We start from the raw sequence: 13,416 nt of genomic DNA, 5'->3' as shown, positions 1-13,416 counted from the left end.
CCGTCGCCTGGGAGGTCACAGCTGGTCAGAGCGAAGTCCTGGACAGCAGCCCCCCTTCAGGACCCAGTCACCCGAGACACCCACAGCAGGCCCAGGGCTGAACACGAGGAAGGGGAATGAAGAGACTGGAGCTGCGGTAGTTTTCATGGACATTATTATAATACGTGTTTTTTAAGCAGCACCTTTAAAAGCAGCATCTCAGAGTGATTTTCATTAATTGCAAAAAAAAAGTTCTAAAACAAACGAAAACGTATAATGGAAAATGGAGCCGACACATGCACTAACGGTATAAAACTCTTCCTTAAAAAAGTTTATTACTGAGGAACCAGGAGTTATGGTTTAAAAGAAGTTGATTAACAGCACGTAAATACGGTTCAGTAGTTCATCAGCAAAGAAATGAGAGCGATCCGGAGCTGTCGCACCGCTCGAGTCTCTGCTCCGCACAGTCCAGCACTGCCAGACACCCTGCAGCTGTGCGCGGCGCCATCTTGGCTCCCTCCCCAGGCACGCACGCACGCCACGAGGGCCTACCTGCTCATCTCGCGCCCGCCGCGCGGGGGTCTCGGGCCGCTGTCCGCGGTCCGTCTGTCCCTTGTTTTCCCTGCGGGAAAAGGAAATTTCAAAGGGAAAATCGAGCAATGACCACGATTCAAAAAGACGGCTCCCGGACGCGAACACAGACAAGACATGGGGGGCAGAGAGAGGAGCCATCGCCCTAGCCCCTAACCGTCAGAATGAGGTTTTTCAGCCCGCCGAGACTAATTTTATCCTCACCGCGACCCTGATCGGGACGGGGGGTTAGACGTGCGGGCCTGAGACGGGCAGAGCCGGGTATCACGGCGCTCCTCTGCGGCCTGGCTCTCCCATCGTGCCGGCGGCCAGTCCCCGCAGCTCTCGCCTGGTCCCGCCTCGCCGGTCCGGACCCGCTTCCCGCCTCCGCCGACCGTTACAGGCCCGGCGCGCGCCGCTCGGGAGGGGCCCGCTTCCGCTTCCGCTCGGGCACGAGCCCCATATTTTCCCGGGCATTTTCTGACCGCTCCTTCCAATTTGGGGTGTCAGGAGGGGGTAAACACGTTCGTATTTTGCAAACGTTGTGTGAAAGACGCTGAACAGCCCCACTTGTGACCACGGCCGACCGCCGGAATACAGTGGGGTTCATATACAACAGCTCGCCCCATTTACCCTGTCAAGACCCTTGTGCAGAGATTTACATTAATACAGATGAGAACTGTCTTCCGAAAGGAGCCCTGGATCTTTACTACATTTATTTGGGTTAATCTCTGTTGTAAAAAAGCATTCTGGTTTGATTAGACAGAAAGTCTAATATTGATATTACATATTAAAGAAACAGTCGTTATTAATATTGAATTTTAATCCCATTGAAAAGAATATGAGCATATCTTTTGGAATTGACTTGGTTATTATACTTGCGCGTTATCAAATATATAAAGTGAAATGGTCCGGGAAGAGATCTGTTTGAAGACTTCACAATAGATGTAAAGGCGTTTACATTTACAGACTACATCGAAATGTAAGAACATGACAGCTCTGCCGACCTTGTGTTTATTTACCTTGTTTAATGTTTTTTCATAAAGTGTAATTGTGTTAAATTGTGTACCCCTGACGATGCTGTCGATATGTTCTCGTCGAAGAAACAGTCCTTTATTCATGCGCACGGAGAGAACAGTCCTGAGAGCAGCCTCTGACAGCCAACGGGCTTCGTCAAGCAGGGTCAGGGTAGCGCAGCTCATTTCCATATTAGCAGTTGTTTTTCTCTACAAATACTTCTCTGTAACTGACCACTCCATTACTAAGAAATGAGATTGCACCTTTTACTCGGCCTGAAGAAATTACACGAATGGAGCAGGCGAAGTTCAGCTAAAACATTCTGTTTATAGCATCAGCACCGGCAGATCAAACGATGTCCCTGCAGTTTATTCTTTCTTACTGTCGTTAGGCAGAAAGGAAAATTAGCAAGAACAAATAGTTACTATATTGTACACTTGAAAAGGTAAATGCTAAAATTCTCTCTCTTTACTCGTGTGTATACAGTATGTGTTGTTATAATATAACGTTTGACATGAAAAGGGAGGCCGGGAGCTGCGCAGCCGGGCCACACGGGGGCGCCAGCGGGCCGCGCAGCCGCAGCCCCGCCGCTTCCTGTGGAGGGAGAGTCAAACATGGCTGAGGCCGGCAGCACAGCCAGTGAGCTCGCCGGAGCACCACAGCAGCCCCTCGACAAGTAAAGACGTACGGAGAAAGTCCCTTGTTTGAAATTGCAGAATTCGCTGAAGTGAGAAATAGTCAGCGAGGTGTCGAAGTGAACTCCAGCGCCGCTCAGGGTCTCTGTTCTCCTCCGCGGTCTGCTGTGCGGACAGGTGGGCAGCCGAGAGGCGGCGGAGACGCGGGGGGCCGGCATGCAGAGGGATGTGTCCAGCCTCGCCCTCGCCCCTGCGGTCAAGGTGAAGCTGATCGGCGCCGGGTTCCTGTCGGCCGGGGACCTCGGGGACCTGCGGCCGCTGGAGCTCAGCAGAGGTACAGCGCCGCTCCAGACCGCTTCCTGCCCAGTCAGACACTTTGGGGGGACACAGTGGGGTACAGTACAGGCCTGTCCCACCTGCGCGCAGTCTGGACCAGCTCTCCGCCCCCCGCAGTGTGGAAGAGCCGGTTGTGTCTCCTGTCTGGGGGTGCAGCTGTGACCCCGAGACCGCGCTCAGGGGGGCACAACCCCCTCTCATGAACACCTCCCAGTCAGCAGCGCAGGAGAGAGCCCTGCCCCACCCGGGCTCGAACCCGTGACCGCGGAGCACAGCCGTGCTCGGGCACGGGTGACCCGCCGAGATACACGCGACACTTCAGCCTGCGGCCCCTTCACTCTTCTCACGGAATTAAGGACCTGTCGGTTTTTTAATTCACACCTTTACATTTTTTTTTTAAATTTAGGTTTGTCACCGTAGTTTTTCAGTAAGACGCAGATGGCTTGTGGTGGTGTTTTTTTTTCCATTTTTCAAGTACCCTGTCCAGTGAAGCATGAGCTTCCCCCAGGTGCAGTAGTGTTAAGAAACCTGTATCTAACCTGACAAGGCGGTTGAGAACAGTTCTCATTCACAGCGATGACCCGCAGCAGGGCAGCTGCTGAACCTGTGTGAGCTGCCACCAGGGCCACAGACCCGCAGAGGAAGCAATGTGGCCATGTGTCTTGCTCGTGTGCTAGAGAGCAGGGGGTTTCGGCCTGCTGTTTCCTGCACGAAGCTGGGGTAGGGGCTTCAGCAGCCGTTTCTGTCAGCAGGTTGTCAAATAAGTCTTTCTTTCTAGAAATCGGTACGGATCTTCTACACTCGGGCTTTCTCAGGGGGTGGCAGTTGTTGTAGCAAACGATTGACCTATATTCGCCCCTAAAGGGGAATAAACCGCCTCTTGTTGGCGTGTCTGATGCCCGTTGGAGCAGTGAGCTGTGAGCTCCAGGCCGTGCTGATGGGGCGGTGTGTCCTGACCCCAGGTGTGCAGCAGCAGCCTCTCCCCTTAGAGAGCCAGGCGCTGGGCTGGGGCAGTTTCTGTCCAGGACAGGTGTTTGAGCCAGGCGGCGGGAGGCCGGGCCGCGGGCGGGACTGACCTGGGCCTGTTTGCTGCAGAGGCGGGCATCACGCAGGAGGAGGCGCTGGAGGCGCTGCGGGCCGCGCGGGGCGAGGCTGAGCCGGGCCGCGGGGGCCGGCTGACCGCGCTGGAGCTGCTGCAGAGGGAGCGGGCTCTGGGGGCGGTCGTCACCTTCTGCTCCGCGCTGGACCGGGCCCTGGGGGGAGGCCTGCCCCTGGGCAAGACCACGGAGATCTGCGGGGCGCCCGGCGTGGGCAAGACCCAGCTCTGGTAGGGCCCAGACCCCCACTGTCCGGCCCTGCAGAGGCATTCAGCCCCTTCCTGTGTCCCAGTGCCCACAACCTCAATATTCCCTGAACCGCAGCAAAGGGCTTGAATACTGAAGCAGTCGTGGATTCTCCCTGTCTATAATTCATGACTTCATTCTGTATTTACTTCTCTTTGAATTTGTGGAATAGGTAGTGTATCTAACAGATATCAATCGATACTTTAAAGCAACAAGATGTGAAAACTGGAAGGGTCTGAATACTTCTGCAAGGTGCAATATCTGTACCGATGCGCATAGGTTACACAGGCATGCTGAACAGCTGCTGGCCTGTAGCTTGACAGTGGTGGATGCATGTGTTCCATACTAAGCCCGATACCAGCATGTTCATCACCTAGAGTCCTAATGCGATCCTACCTCAGGCTGGGTCTGTTCAGCACTGGGTTTGGACCAGTAGATGGCGCCCTTCCCCTGCAGACAGTTGTATCGCAGGAGCTGCTGCTCTGGTCGACTTGTTAAACAATCGTCCTTGACGGTTTCATTGCAAGTAGTCTATCAATCTGCCTTTTGCTACCTTTGTGATAAATGCTTTGTGAATTTTGCTATATTACCCAATTCATTCATTCATTTTTTAGAATAACAAATATCAGAATAAAGGCAGTTACATTGTTTTAGAAAGAAGAGGCATCTGACCGTAACGCCACACTAGTCTGCACAAGCAAAGTAAAACCTAATCGTGTGTCTTTCCCCCACAACCTGAGAGCGTCTCACTGCTCCACCCTTGTGAAGAGAGCCGTGTCGCCCAGTTCTAACCCCCGGGTTTCTCTGGACTTTGCCTCCTGCCTCAGTGTCCAGCTGGCGGTGGACGTGCAGATCCCCCCGTGTTTCGGGGGCCTGGGGGGCCAGGCGGTGTACGTGGACACCGAGGGCAGCTTCCTGGTGCAGCGCGCGGTGGACCTGGCAGAGGCGGCGGTGCAGCACTGCGGGGCCGTGGCTGGAGACGCAGGTCAGAGGTCAGAGGCCAGAGGCCAAGCCCCCATCGCCCTGCTTGGGCCAAGAGACTCGGTCGGCCTGCCGAAGGGTCTGAAGGGTCTGGGGGTCTAGAGAGACCAGAGATGGAAACCCCCTGGTGTGCAGGAAGTGCCTCTTTTTTTCCTCATCTTAAATGCACTTTGTCTTAATTTCAGCTTGTGCCCTTGGTAGCACTCTGGGACATTGGAGCGCTGCAGGCTGGAGGTGGCTGATGGGAAGCCTGACTGTTTGCCTGCGCTCTGGTTGTGTCTTCCAGAACAGCAGGAAGCCATGAAGGAGTTCACCGTGGAAACCATCCTCTCGCAGCTCTTCCTCTTCCGCTGTCACGACTACGTGGAGCTGCTGGCCCAGACCTACCTCCTGCCTGATTTCCTCAGCCAGCACCCCAAGGTAGCGGACGCAGGCCTGGGAGAGTCGAGTCACAGCACTGGGGTGGCGAGGGAAGGAGTGTTAAATCTGCCTGCTTGTTCCACGGACAATCTGTACTGGTGTCAGACTGTCAGCCTAAAGTCTTGATGCTCTGAACTGATTCCTGAGCTACGTGTTGTGGATCTGCAGTGTTTCCTGGTGTAGGCATGAAGCCTTAAAGCAGTGAACCAGACTGAATAACAGTTGATCACTAAGCTCAGTCAGGGAGCCCAGGGTTATAAGTTGGAAGATAACAGGTGATTCCGTGCTGAGAGGACAGAATCCCAGTCTCGCTGCTCTGCTCTGCTCTGACGGTCTGCCCTCTCCTCGACAGGTGCGCTTGGTGGTGATCGACAGCATCGCCTTCCCGTTCCGCAGCAACTTCGAGGACCTGTCCCTCCGGACCCGGCTCCTCAACGGCCTGGCGCAGCAGCTGATCCAGCTGGCCACCCAGCACGGCGTCGCGGTGAGGCCCCCCGGTGAAAGCCTGTTTCACGAAACACCCGGATGAGGTCCTCGGTCGGGTCCTTAATAACTACGACATGGCTGGATGGGCTGAAGGATCTCCTTGTTTGAAACCAGTATTCTGTTCGTAGGACGGCGATGGTTCTCATCCCTGTCATTTCGCACCTCCTTCTGTATCCTAGGAGGAGACCCTTTTGACACGGAGGGCTGAGTGAATATATTCTTGCCCTTATCGATCATCTGTTCTCTCCTCTCGAGTATAAATGAAGAACTGCTGGAAGTGGGGAAAAAAGATCTTGTTGACATTCTACTGCTGCTATGCTGATAATCTGCCCTCTTGTGGACAGCTGTGTCCTTGAGACTTTTTCCCAGTGATTAACTCTAATAATATCCTCTTTGTCTACCCAGGTTGCACTGACCAATCAGATGACGACAAAACTGGGGAAAAGCCAATCAATGCTTGTGCCTGCTTTAGGTGAGTGAGACAGCTGGTTGAAGAGGCGCTGAGTGACTGACCTAACAGCTGGACCTCCCAGGTGTGATCCCCAAGTCCAGCAGCCCAGCCGTTCTCAAATCGGCAGCTTCAAACCTGCGCAAATTAAAACAGGAATCGATCCTCTTCCAGAGGCTGCAGGTTTAAGAAGACCTGGCAAAGCCAGCAGGACTGTCACCCTTAACAGCCGGCCTTAAGGGCCTGGCTCCTGGCCCTGGAGGCCCTGTGTGGCTGCAGTTCTTCAGAACCTGCAGCTATAAGGTGATCCTGACAGTCTGGGGAAGCTGTTAAATTGGTCCATTCAAACCAGTATCCAACTGGGGCAACGCGTTATAGAGCTGAGTGGGAGTAAAAACCCAAAGGCGCACCATGCCTGCAGGAACTGGGTTGAACACGAATAGTGTAAAGTAAAGGCTGTGAGCCCACTGCGTTTCTTTCATCTACTTCACTCCTTTCAAAGAATTGACATAGTGTTAAAAAAAACTGTTTTGCTTCGCCTGTTGGAAAGCTTTTAATTATGAGTGTGATTATGATTAGGGGAGAAGCCCCCAAAAGGTGAGTTGTTCGGAAGAGGCGATCACAGCTCCACACGCGCACGTGCGCAGACGGCACCCTGGGGCTGCTGCCGTGGAAACGGTCTGGGCCGGAGCCAGCCTGACTGCCGCGCTCCCTCTTCCCAGGTGAGAGCTGGGGCCACGCCGCCACACAGAGGCTCCTGCTGCACTGGGAGGGGCCGAGCAGGTGAGCGTTCACGCCTTGCTGGGGGGACCCCGATGTGGGAGAACCCCCTCCCTGTCCCTGCCGACAGGAGTCCGCGCACAGCCGAGGGGCGGTTCGCTGCTCACCTGTCCCCCGTGTCCTGCATCAGCCGCCGCTTAGCACAGGTCCGCCCCTCTCTGCCGGGTGAGCCGCAGCATTCTGGAAGAGGGTGCGTGGGAAAACTGACCGGCGGAGTGGTCCACTGGTCCTGTGGACTGCATACACGCGGCTCAGAGGTCACGTTCTGGGATTCACGTGGGGCGAGGGTTAAGTTTCTCAAGTTTGATGGACATTAACAACGAAAACAGAGAACGGCTGATTCACGTCTGTGTGTTTCGCTTTCATCAACCCCTGCCAGGATAAGATGACTCTGCACTTTGGGGCAAACATGCATTAAACATTGAAGTAAGCTTGATTCATAATTTTAATTATGTTTTCGGGCAAGTGACGTGTCCGTGTGTGCAGAGGGAAGGGGCTGGAGGGCGCCTGGACTGGTATATTTACGTAGGTGTACTGTGGGATGGATACACTGACATACTGTAGATAAATCCCATAGGTACCCACAATCACTTTGGCTGAGCCTTATGTTTGGTACTTTACCACTCATAATCGTATGTCACTGATTGCTTGTGTTCATTTAAATCCTAGAAACAAACATGATGGATATTTAGTTTGAGTACATTAATGCTGTTTAATGTGTAATGTTTTAGACCACCCTTTCCAGCCAGTGCAGTTACAAGGGGGGCATTCAGTTGTCTCCTTCACTATTGAATACTGTAATTTCCTGCTCTACCAGGGTTTCCAAGCCAGAGCCTACATCTACATCTCAGTCTGACGTCTGTGTTACTTCTGTTCTTGAACTGCTCTATTGGCTTACAATTTTTTGTATTTATTTAAATATTTAAGGCCAGGAATGGCCTGTTACAGCCTGCTGTTAGACTCAGAAGGCACAGCCTAATGATACCTTCTGCGGCTCCTAGGCCAGAGGTATTCGATTCCAGCCCTGGTGAGCCACCACATCTGCAGGTTTCGTCCTCTTAAAAGCACCAGCACCTGCAAAAAAAGGGGGAATCTGTTAAACTGGTACAGAATTCAGTCAGTAAAGAGCTGCTCTGGAGTTAAGAGTTGATTCAGAAAGAAACTGCGCACATCAGCAGCCCTCCAGCACATTAAGCGGAGAGCACTATGCTAGGCTGCGGGGTGCTCTTGCCGTGACGGTGAGGAGTGTATCTTCTGAGACTTGCTGGAGCCCTAACAGCTGGGCCTTCAGGGGAGGCCTCTGGTACAGGTCTGCAGCCTCATCATGTGTTTCTTGCCAGGTTCGCGTCGCTGTACAAGTCTCCCAGCCAGAGAGAGGCCACCGTGCCCTTCCAGATCACAGTGAGTGCAGCCGACTCCCCCAGCTGGGCTTCCTGCTCGTGGGCACAGTCCCGGGTGCTGGCTGGCAGCCCTCGGTAACGCTCTCTCCACTGGGAGAATGACAGGACTGCAGGCTCACCGCTGTCCCGATACACTTTCATGTGCAACGCTGTTGTTTTCAGAAACCCTCTGCACGCTTATGACACAAAGTCTTCATAAGAGGTGTTTAAAGACAGAACACTCAGAAATGCCTTCCCTGGAGCCTGTGCGTGCCCTGTCAAAGGTGAATTATTACCTGTTTTATCATCTTCTACCCTCCCAATCTGGAACTGCCGGTGGAATTCAAGTTTCACCCCCCTGGAAGCAACTTCCAGGCCCCTCAGGGAAACTGCCCCTATCGGAGTAAGCAGAGGGAAGGGGCTGGGGGCATCTACATGGTGTCGACTGCACTGCTGGCTCAGTGGCCTGACAGGAGAGGTGGTGCCCTGTCCACCTATTCCAGCTCTACCCTGGGAGCCACCCTGCTTGAGAGATCGGTCAAGTTCGAGTGACGTGACCCGAGCTCGAGCCAGCAGCAGCCGAGACACTGAGCCCAACCTGTGTCATGTGATGCTCGTTACGCTCATTCGCTTCTCCTCCCCTTTTAGCAGGTGGAAATGCTGGTACTACGTACGTGTCTGCAATTCTCCAATCTGTGGGACTGTTCGCTTTCTGAGTGAGAGCTGTGGTGTCCTGTGTGTTGGAGTCAATGATGAACATTCCTCATTTCCTTAAGTATGCCGGTGAAAATACCCTCCGGAGGCTTCAGCTGCTCTTGCGCCTGTAGAGAATCTCAGTGTCCGAAGTAGTAAACTTATGAAACTGCTGGAGCTTGTTGAACTCCATGGGCGTGTGATTGACAGCTCGTGCTGGGGAAGAGTCCGTGTGGACTGTCTGTCATGTGTGCTATGACTTTATCACTTTATCACCTTCTGTTAATAATCCCCTGTTATCTCAAACTGTTTGCTCCTGCGTTTCCAGTTCTTCACTGCTGCAGTGGTGGAAGTGAGTGAGGTGGATCTGAGCTGTGGTGGCTTGGCTGAAAAGCACCGCGGTGAACAGGGGGAAGAGTGTTTCGGATGTTTGTGATCGGAGAGTTTGACAGTGCAGCTCCCACCTGTGTCAACAGAGCATGAATGGGTTTGACGAGCAGCGTAGACTGCTGTGGCGAGAGAGCCATTGGTTCGTCTGTTCAAGGACAAGCTGACGAGAGATCTGTGCCAGATGTCTACCGTATCTTTGCACCTGTAACAGGATATTCATCTGAAGGCTCACAAAATAAAATGAATGGATGTTTACGTGATGCTGCCTGTTATAAGCAAACAGTTAGTGTCAGTAGTACATACAGTTAATACATAAACTGTTTGCTTTTAATACATAATGTGGAGTGGCATAAGCAAAAAGGAAAATGAACAGTTAAATCATTCATGATGATTGTGATGAATACTTTGTTTATATACGTATATATTCACAAGAAGAAGAATATTTGGTCTGGTACAGAGGGATCAAACTCAAGGGAGGACATGCTTTTATATCAACTGTAAAGATCTTAAAATACTATGTGCCCTGTTGAGCTGTAAGTTAAGAGAAGGAAAAACCACAGTTTGATGCCCCAGTCTTGAGCCTGTTGCTGTTAATTGTCGTTCCCCTGGTCAGCCGTGTCTTGGCGAGAGTTTGACGTGACGGCTGCATCGTTTCGTTCTGGTTGATCACGGTGCTGCTCCCTCTCTCGTGTGCAGGCTCAGGGCTTCAGGGACGTCCCACCTGCTGACCTGCAGCTGCCCTCGGCTGACCCCTCTGCAGCCCCCTCTGGAGACCCCCCGACGTCCCGCAAGAGACCCCGTGCAGAGGAGGGAGAGCTTTCGGGGTCCAGTCGCCGGCCCCCCGCACACGAAGGGCAGTCGTTGTCCTGACGCTGGGCTTGGTTCCCCGTGTCCTTAACTCCCCAGGCCTGCTGATCCCTTCAGTGTCTGTGTGTCCAGCACTAACCCCTGCCCCCGGATAGGCGGGTTATTGAAAGAGTCTTCTGCCGAGCCAGGCAATGTCATCACTTGTAACTGGAGTTAGCCATTGTCTGTTTTTATGGGTTTTTTGTCTTCATTTAAAAATCAAGCAGTTGTCCAGTGGACAGGGTTATAATAGATGTAGATGTCTGTTTCTGTATGTGATGTTCTTGTTGGCATATAGTGTGTAATACACAGATATAAGTGTATTTCTTTGTCCTATGAAAAAGTAAATGAAATCCTTTATATATGGTTCTCCTTAAGTTTTAATCACCCCTGATCTCACTTGGCCATCTGTGTTTCCAATAATGGAGCAATATGTTAATGCATCCATCCACACTGCTGACATGAAGGTGGTGGGGTTACACTTGACTGATTAATCTCTCCCTCTTACATTTAGTTCTGATAGCTGCAGAGCTCAGGGCCCTGTGAAAGAGGCAGTTGGGTATACACAAGGTAAAAACAAGGCCCTGTACTCGGATAGCTCGCCCTCAGGCTTGGCCCAGTCTTCACTGACTTTGGTAGCACTTTCATTAGTCCTTGAAGAGCCTCTTTCAGGCGAGTCCATCAGTGGGCTGCACAGGCAGTATTTCACCCACCCATCACTGGCTGAGAGCGCTTGCGGTGCATCTCGTAATTAAATTATACACTTAATAGCTGGCTTCAGGAGGGGCATTCGGCAGTCAGGTGAAATATGAGTGCTTGGCCTTATCCGTCCTGGTTTCGGAGGGAGAGCAATATAGATATTGAAAGGGGTTTCGCTTTTAAATTGCTGGCTCTTTTTCTTTTGCACAATATGAATCTGGCTTATCATGCGAGCACAGTGGATTTGCTTTGGTTTTTTTTTCGTTTTAGAATCCCCCTCTAGCTCCTGCAGTGCAGGGTTGCGACACGAGCCCAGTAAGGCGCAGGCCCTGTCCACACAATCCCAGTTCTGGTCACCTGCTCCAGGAGTGACGAGAAAGTCTCCTCCAGGAAAGTGAGGCAGTGGCAAGCCCAGGGCTGGGATCAAGAGCTGCACGATTGTCTTGTCACGGGGACAGAAAACGCAGTTAAGACGCCTCCAGGCTCTAAAGCAATCTGTCTTAAAGAGGCGTGGTGGAGATGGCCTGGTGTGAACCCCATTCTTCATTGATCAGGGGCTCGCCTTGCTTATTAGATCAATTATATGTTTTAAATTATATTTATAGAATTATTGCATTTTATTTTACAGTTTAGATTGACTAGGTATTTTTACTCATCCATTTTGCAATAGCTGTTTTTTTGCATAGGCAAAGGAAGGCTCCTCTGGCCCTCTCACCTCTGCGCCGCTCATGTCTGAAAACATCACAGATACCGCAGACCTGCACCGTGTGCCTGCAGGCGTCCGTGTGGCCACAGGGGGCTCTGTGTTTCCCATGAGCCATGAGAGTCCAGGACGACGAATCCCAGAATCTCCAGGGCTCTAGCCAGGCTCATGATCACAATCGTGAGACTGCTCCGAGGAGCCACTCGGAGGCCCCTGTTTTGAGTGAGGGTGACGTGGAAGTGGGAGTAATATCCACAGAAAAACATCTGTGCATGTTAATGAGCCTGCCCTTCGCCAGGGAGCGACAAAATGGTTTACAAAAACTTCATCATGTTTGTTCAGTTGTGTACACATTAAAATTCTAACATGACGGATAAAATTGAGCATAGTACTGTCTAACACACTTTATTTTTCTAGCTCGATGCACATTTTTCGATCTTGGAAACACAGGTGCTGGTGCTGTACCTGTACTCAGGATGTTCTGGTCAGCATGAAGGGTTCGTGGCGATGTGTATCAGTTACATGCTGATTTTGACATTTGATTGCTACTGGTCTTTTCTCTCCACCTTTGAGGGCTGTGCAGAGTTTGTGTAACTGTGTGGATGCACAACTCACATGACGCATTGATGAAGCCCAGGCTCTTGGAGGGAATGTGACGGAGGGCAGCGAGATCTGAAATCCCTTTTGGTTGAGTGTGGGACTCAGTGACTGGGCACCACGTGCATCAGGTGCTCCCAAAAAAGGCAGAGAACCAAACGGCACAGAGAGAGGATTCTATAAATTCCTTTTCAGCAGAGAGGCCGATGTGATGGGATCCTCACAGCACCACCCACATAGAAGCTGTGGCAAGATTCATCAGCTTTTTGGTGGAAATAGTTTTTTTTCACATAATGGGTAAGGAATGGTTAAAAGGCTCAAAGAAGTGAAAACTGTTTGTTTTTAAGGTGCCTCATTTTTAATAATCAATGTGTATTAACACTCTACTATGAAGGTCTGTTTTTATTGTCTAGAAAAAGGTCAAAGAGGAATAAATACATCCTTTCCTGGTTAAAGCATGCTGATTCAATTCTGCCACACTGGTTTAAAGCAACACAACCTTTTAAACTGAAAACAATGTGATTTCTGAATCTACAGATTATTAATGAAGATAGGCCTTTGGGGATTTCTTCAACGGGGTAAGAGAAGGATGCCCAGGGCATTCTGTTCAATTGCAGCCTTTTCGTAGTGTTGAGGGTGTTGCCTAGAGGGAAGGGTGTGTAGCTCCCTCTGGTGGAGGGTGGGTGTTTGTATCAACTACCTCAACAGGAAAGGGCAGACCAGTGGTGGAGGTACTGAAACAATCTTGAGACTGTTGGTTGGAATCGGTTGTGCCGGTAGAGATCACTGTATTTGATTCAGGACTGGTGTTGTCCTCTCCCCTTCTCCCTCTTCATGGATGCTCACCATCTTTCAAACTCAAAGAGCTTTATTGGCATTGACATTTACGGACGTCACAAAACCCTGCGAGACAGACTCTTTGCTCCAGCCTTTGGAATTGGCTTTTTACATCTGCCTCTGGAGTTAGATGCCATAAATGGAGATGAAGACTGGAGGGCTTTCTGTGATGAAGAAGAGAGCAAGAGACAATTCCGATTCGAAACATCGTGGAGAGAATGTGTGTCCCACTGCATCCACACTCAGTAACGTGGGCTGTCTTGAAAAAGAAGGAAAC

At 51.4% G+C, this 13,416-nt stretch overlaps 1 protein-coding gene and 2 long non-coding RNA genes across 5 annotated transcripts; 2 read left to right on the top strand and 1 right to left on the bottom strand.

Annotated features, from left to right (window-relative positions):
- Positions 1-3: 3 nt before the first annotated feature.
- Positions 4-956, bottom strand: LOC148643702 (uncharacterized). Its single transcript, XR_015929067.1, has 3 exons — positions 775-956; positions 532-601; positions 4-97 (listed from the first exon to the last, which is right to left on the bottom strand). It is a non-coding gene; the product is annotated as an uncharacterized LOC148643702 (long non-coding RNA).
- On the top strand, positions 608-12,084 carry rad51c (RAD51 paralog C). Of its 3 annotated transcripts, XM_088616105.1 has the most exons (10): positions 608-739; positions 2,283-2,535; positions 3,633-3,864; positions 4,708-4,865; positions 5,148-5,281; positions 5,634-5,765; positions 6,173-6,239; positions 6,938-6,998; positions 8,336-8,396; positions 10,154-12,084. In XM_088616105.1, exons 2-10 carry the CDS (start codon positions 2,418-2,420, stop codon positions 10,325-10,327), a joined length of 1,137 nt encoding a protein of 378 aa, XP_088472231.1. In that variant the 5' UTR covers positions 608-739; positions 2,283-2,417; the 3' UTR covers positions 10,328-12,084. The 3 variants fall into 3 exon arrangements, with proteins under 3 accessions (XP_088472231.1, XP_088472230.1, XP_088472232.1); XM_088616104.1 differs by lacking the exon at positions 608-739 and having other exon boundaries at positions 989-2,535; XM_088616106.1 differs by lacking the exons at positions 608-739; positions 6,938-6,998 and adding an exon at positions 6,795-6,937 and having other exon boundaries at positions 989-2,535; positions 10,154-10,320.
- On the top strand, positions 8,403-9,823 carry LOC148643701 (uncharacterized). The gene is made up of 2 exons (XR_015929068.1): positions 8,403-9,348; positions 9,440-9,823. It is a non-coding gene; the product is annotated as an uncharacterized LOC148643701 (long non-coding RNA).
- Positions 12,085-13,416: the final 1,332 nt, after the last annotated feature.

Source organism: Lepisosteus platostomus, chromosome 22 (assembly GCF_059453375.1).
Source record: "Lepisosteus platostomus isolate fLepPlt1 chromosome 22, fLepPlt1.hap1, whole genome shotgun sequence".
Taxonomy (NCBI): Eukaryota; Metazoa; Chordata; class Actinopteri; order Semionotiformes; family Lepisosteidae; genus Lepisosteus; species Lepisosteus platostomus.
The sequence above is the reverse complement of the archived record's forward strand: the minus strand, read 5'-3'. Positions and strand labels throughout refer to the sequence as shown.

Bases quoted from the DNA above. Each gene is read 5' to 3' on its own strand.
- rad51c (XM_088616105.1), top strand. From the start codon at position 2,418: ATGCAGAGGGATGTGTCCAGCCTCGCCCTCGCCCCTGCGGTCAAGGTG. The intron at 2,536-3,632 runs GTACAGCGCCGC...TGTTTGCTGCAG, and splicing joins GCCGCTGGAGCTCAGCAGAG to AGGCGGGCATCACGCAGGAG. The intron at 3,865-4,707 runs GTAGGGCCCAGA...CTCCTGCCTCAG, and splicing joins GTGGGCAAGACCCAGCTCTG to TGTCCAGCTGGCGGTGGACG.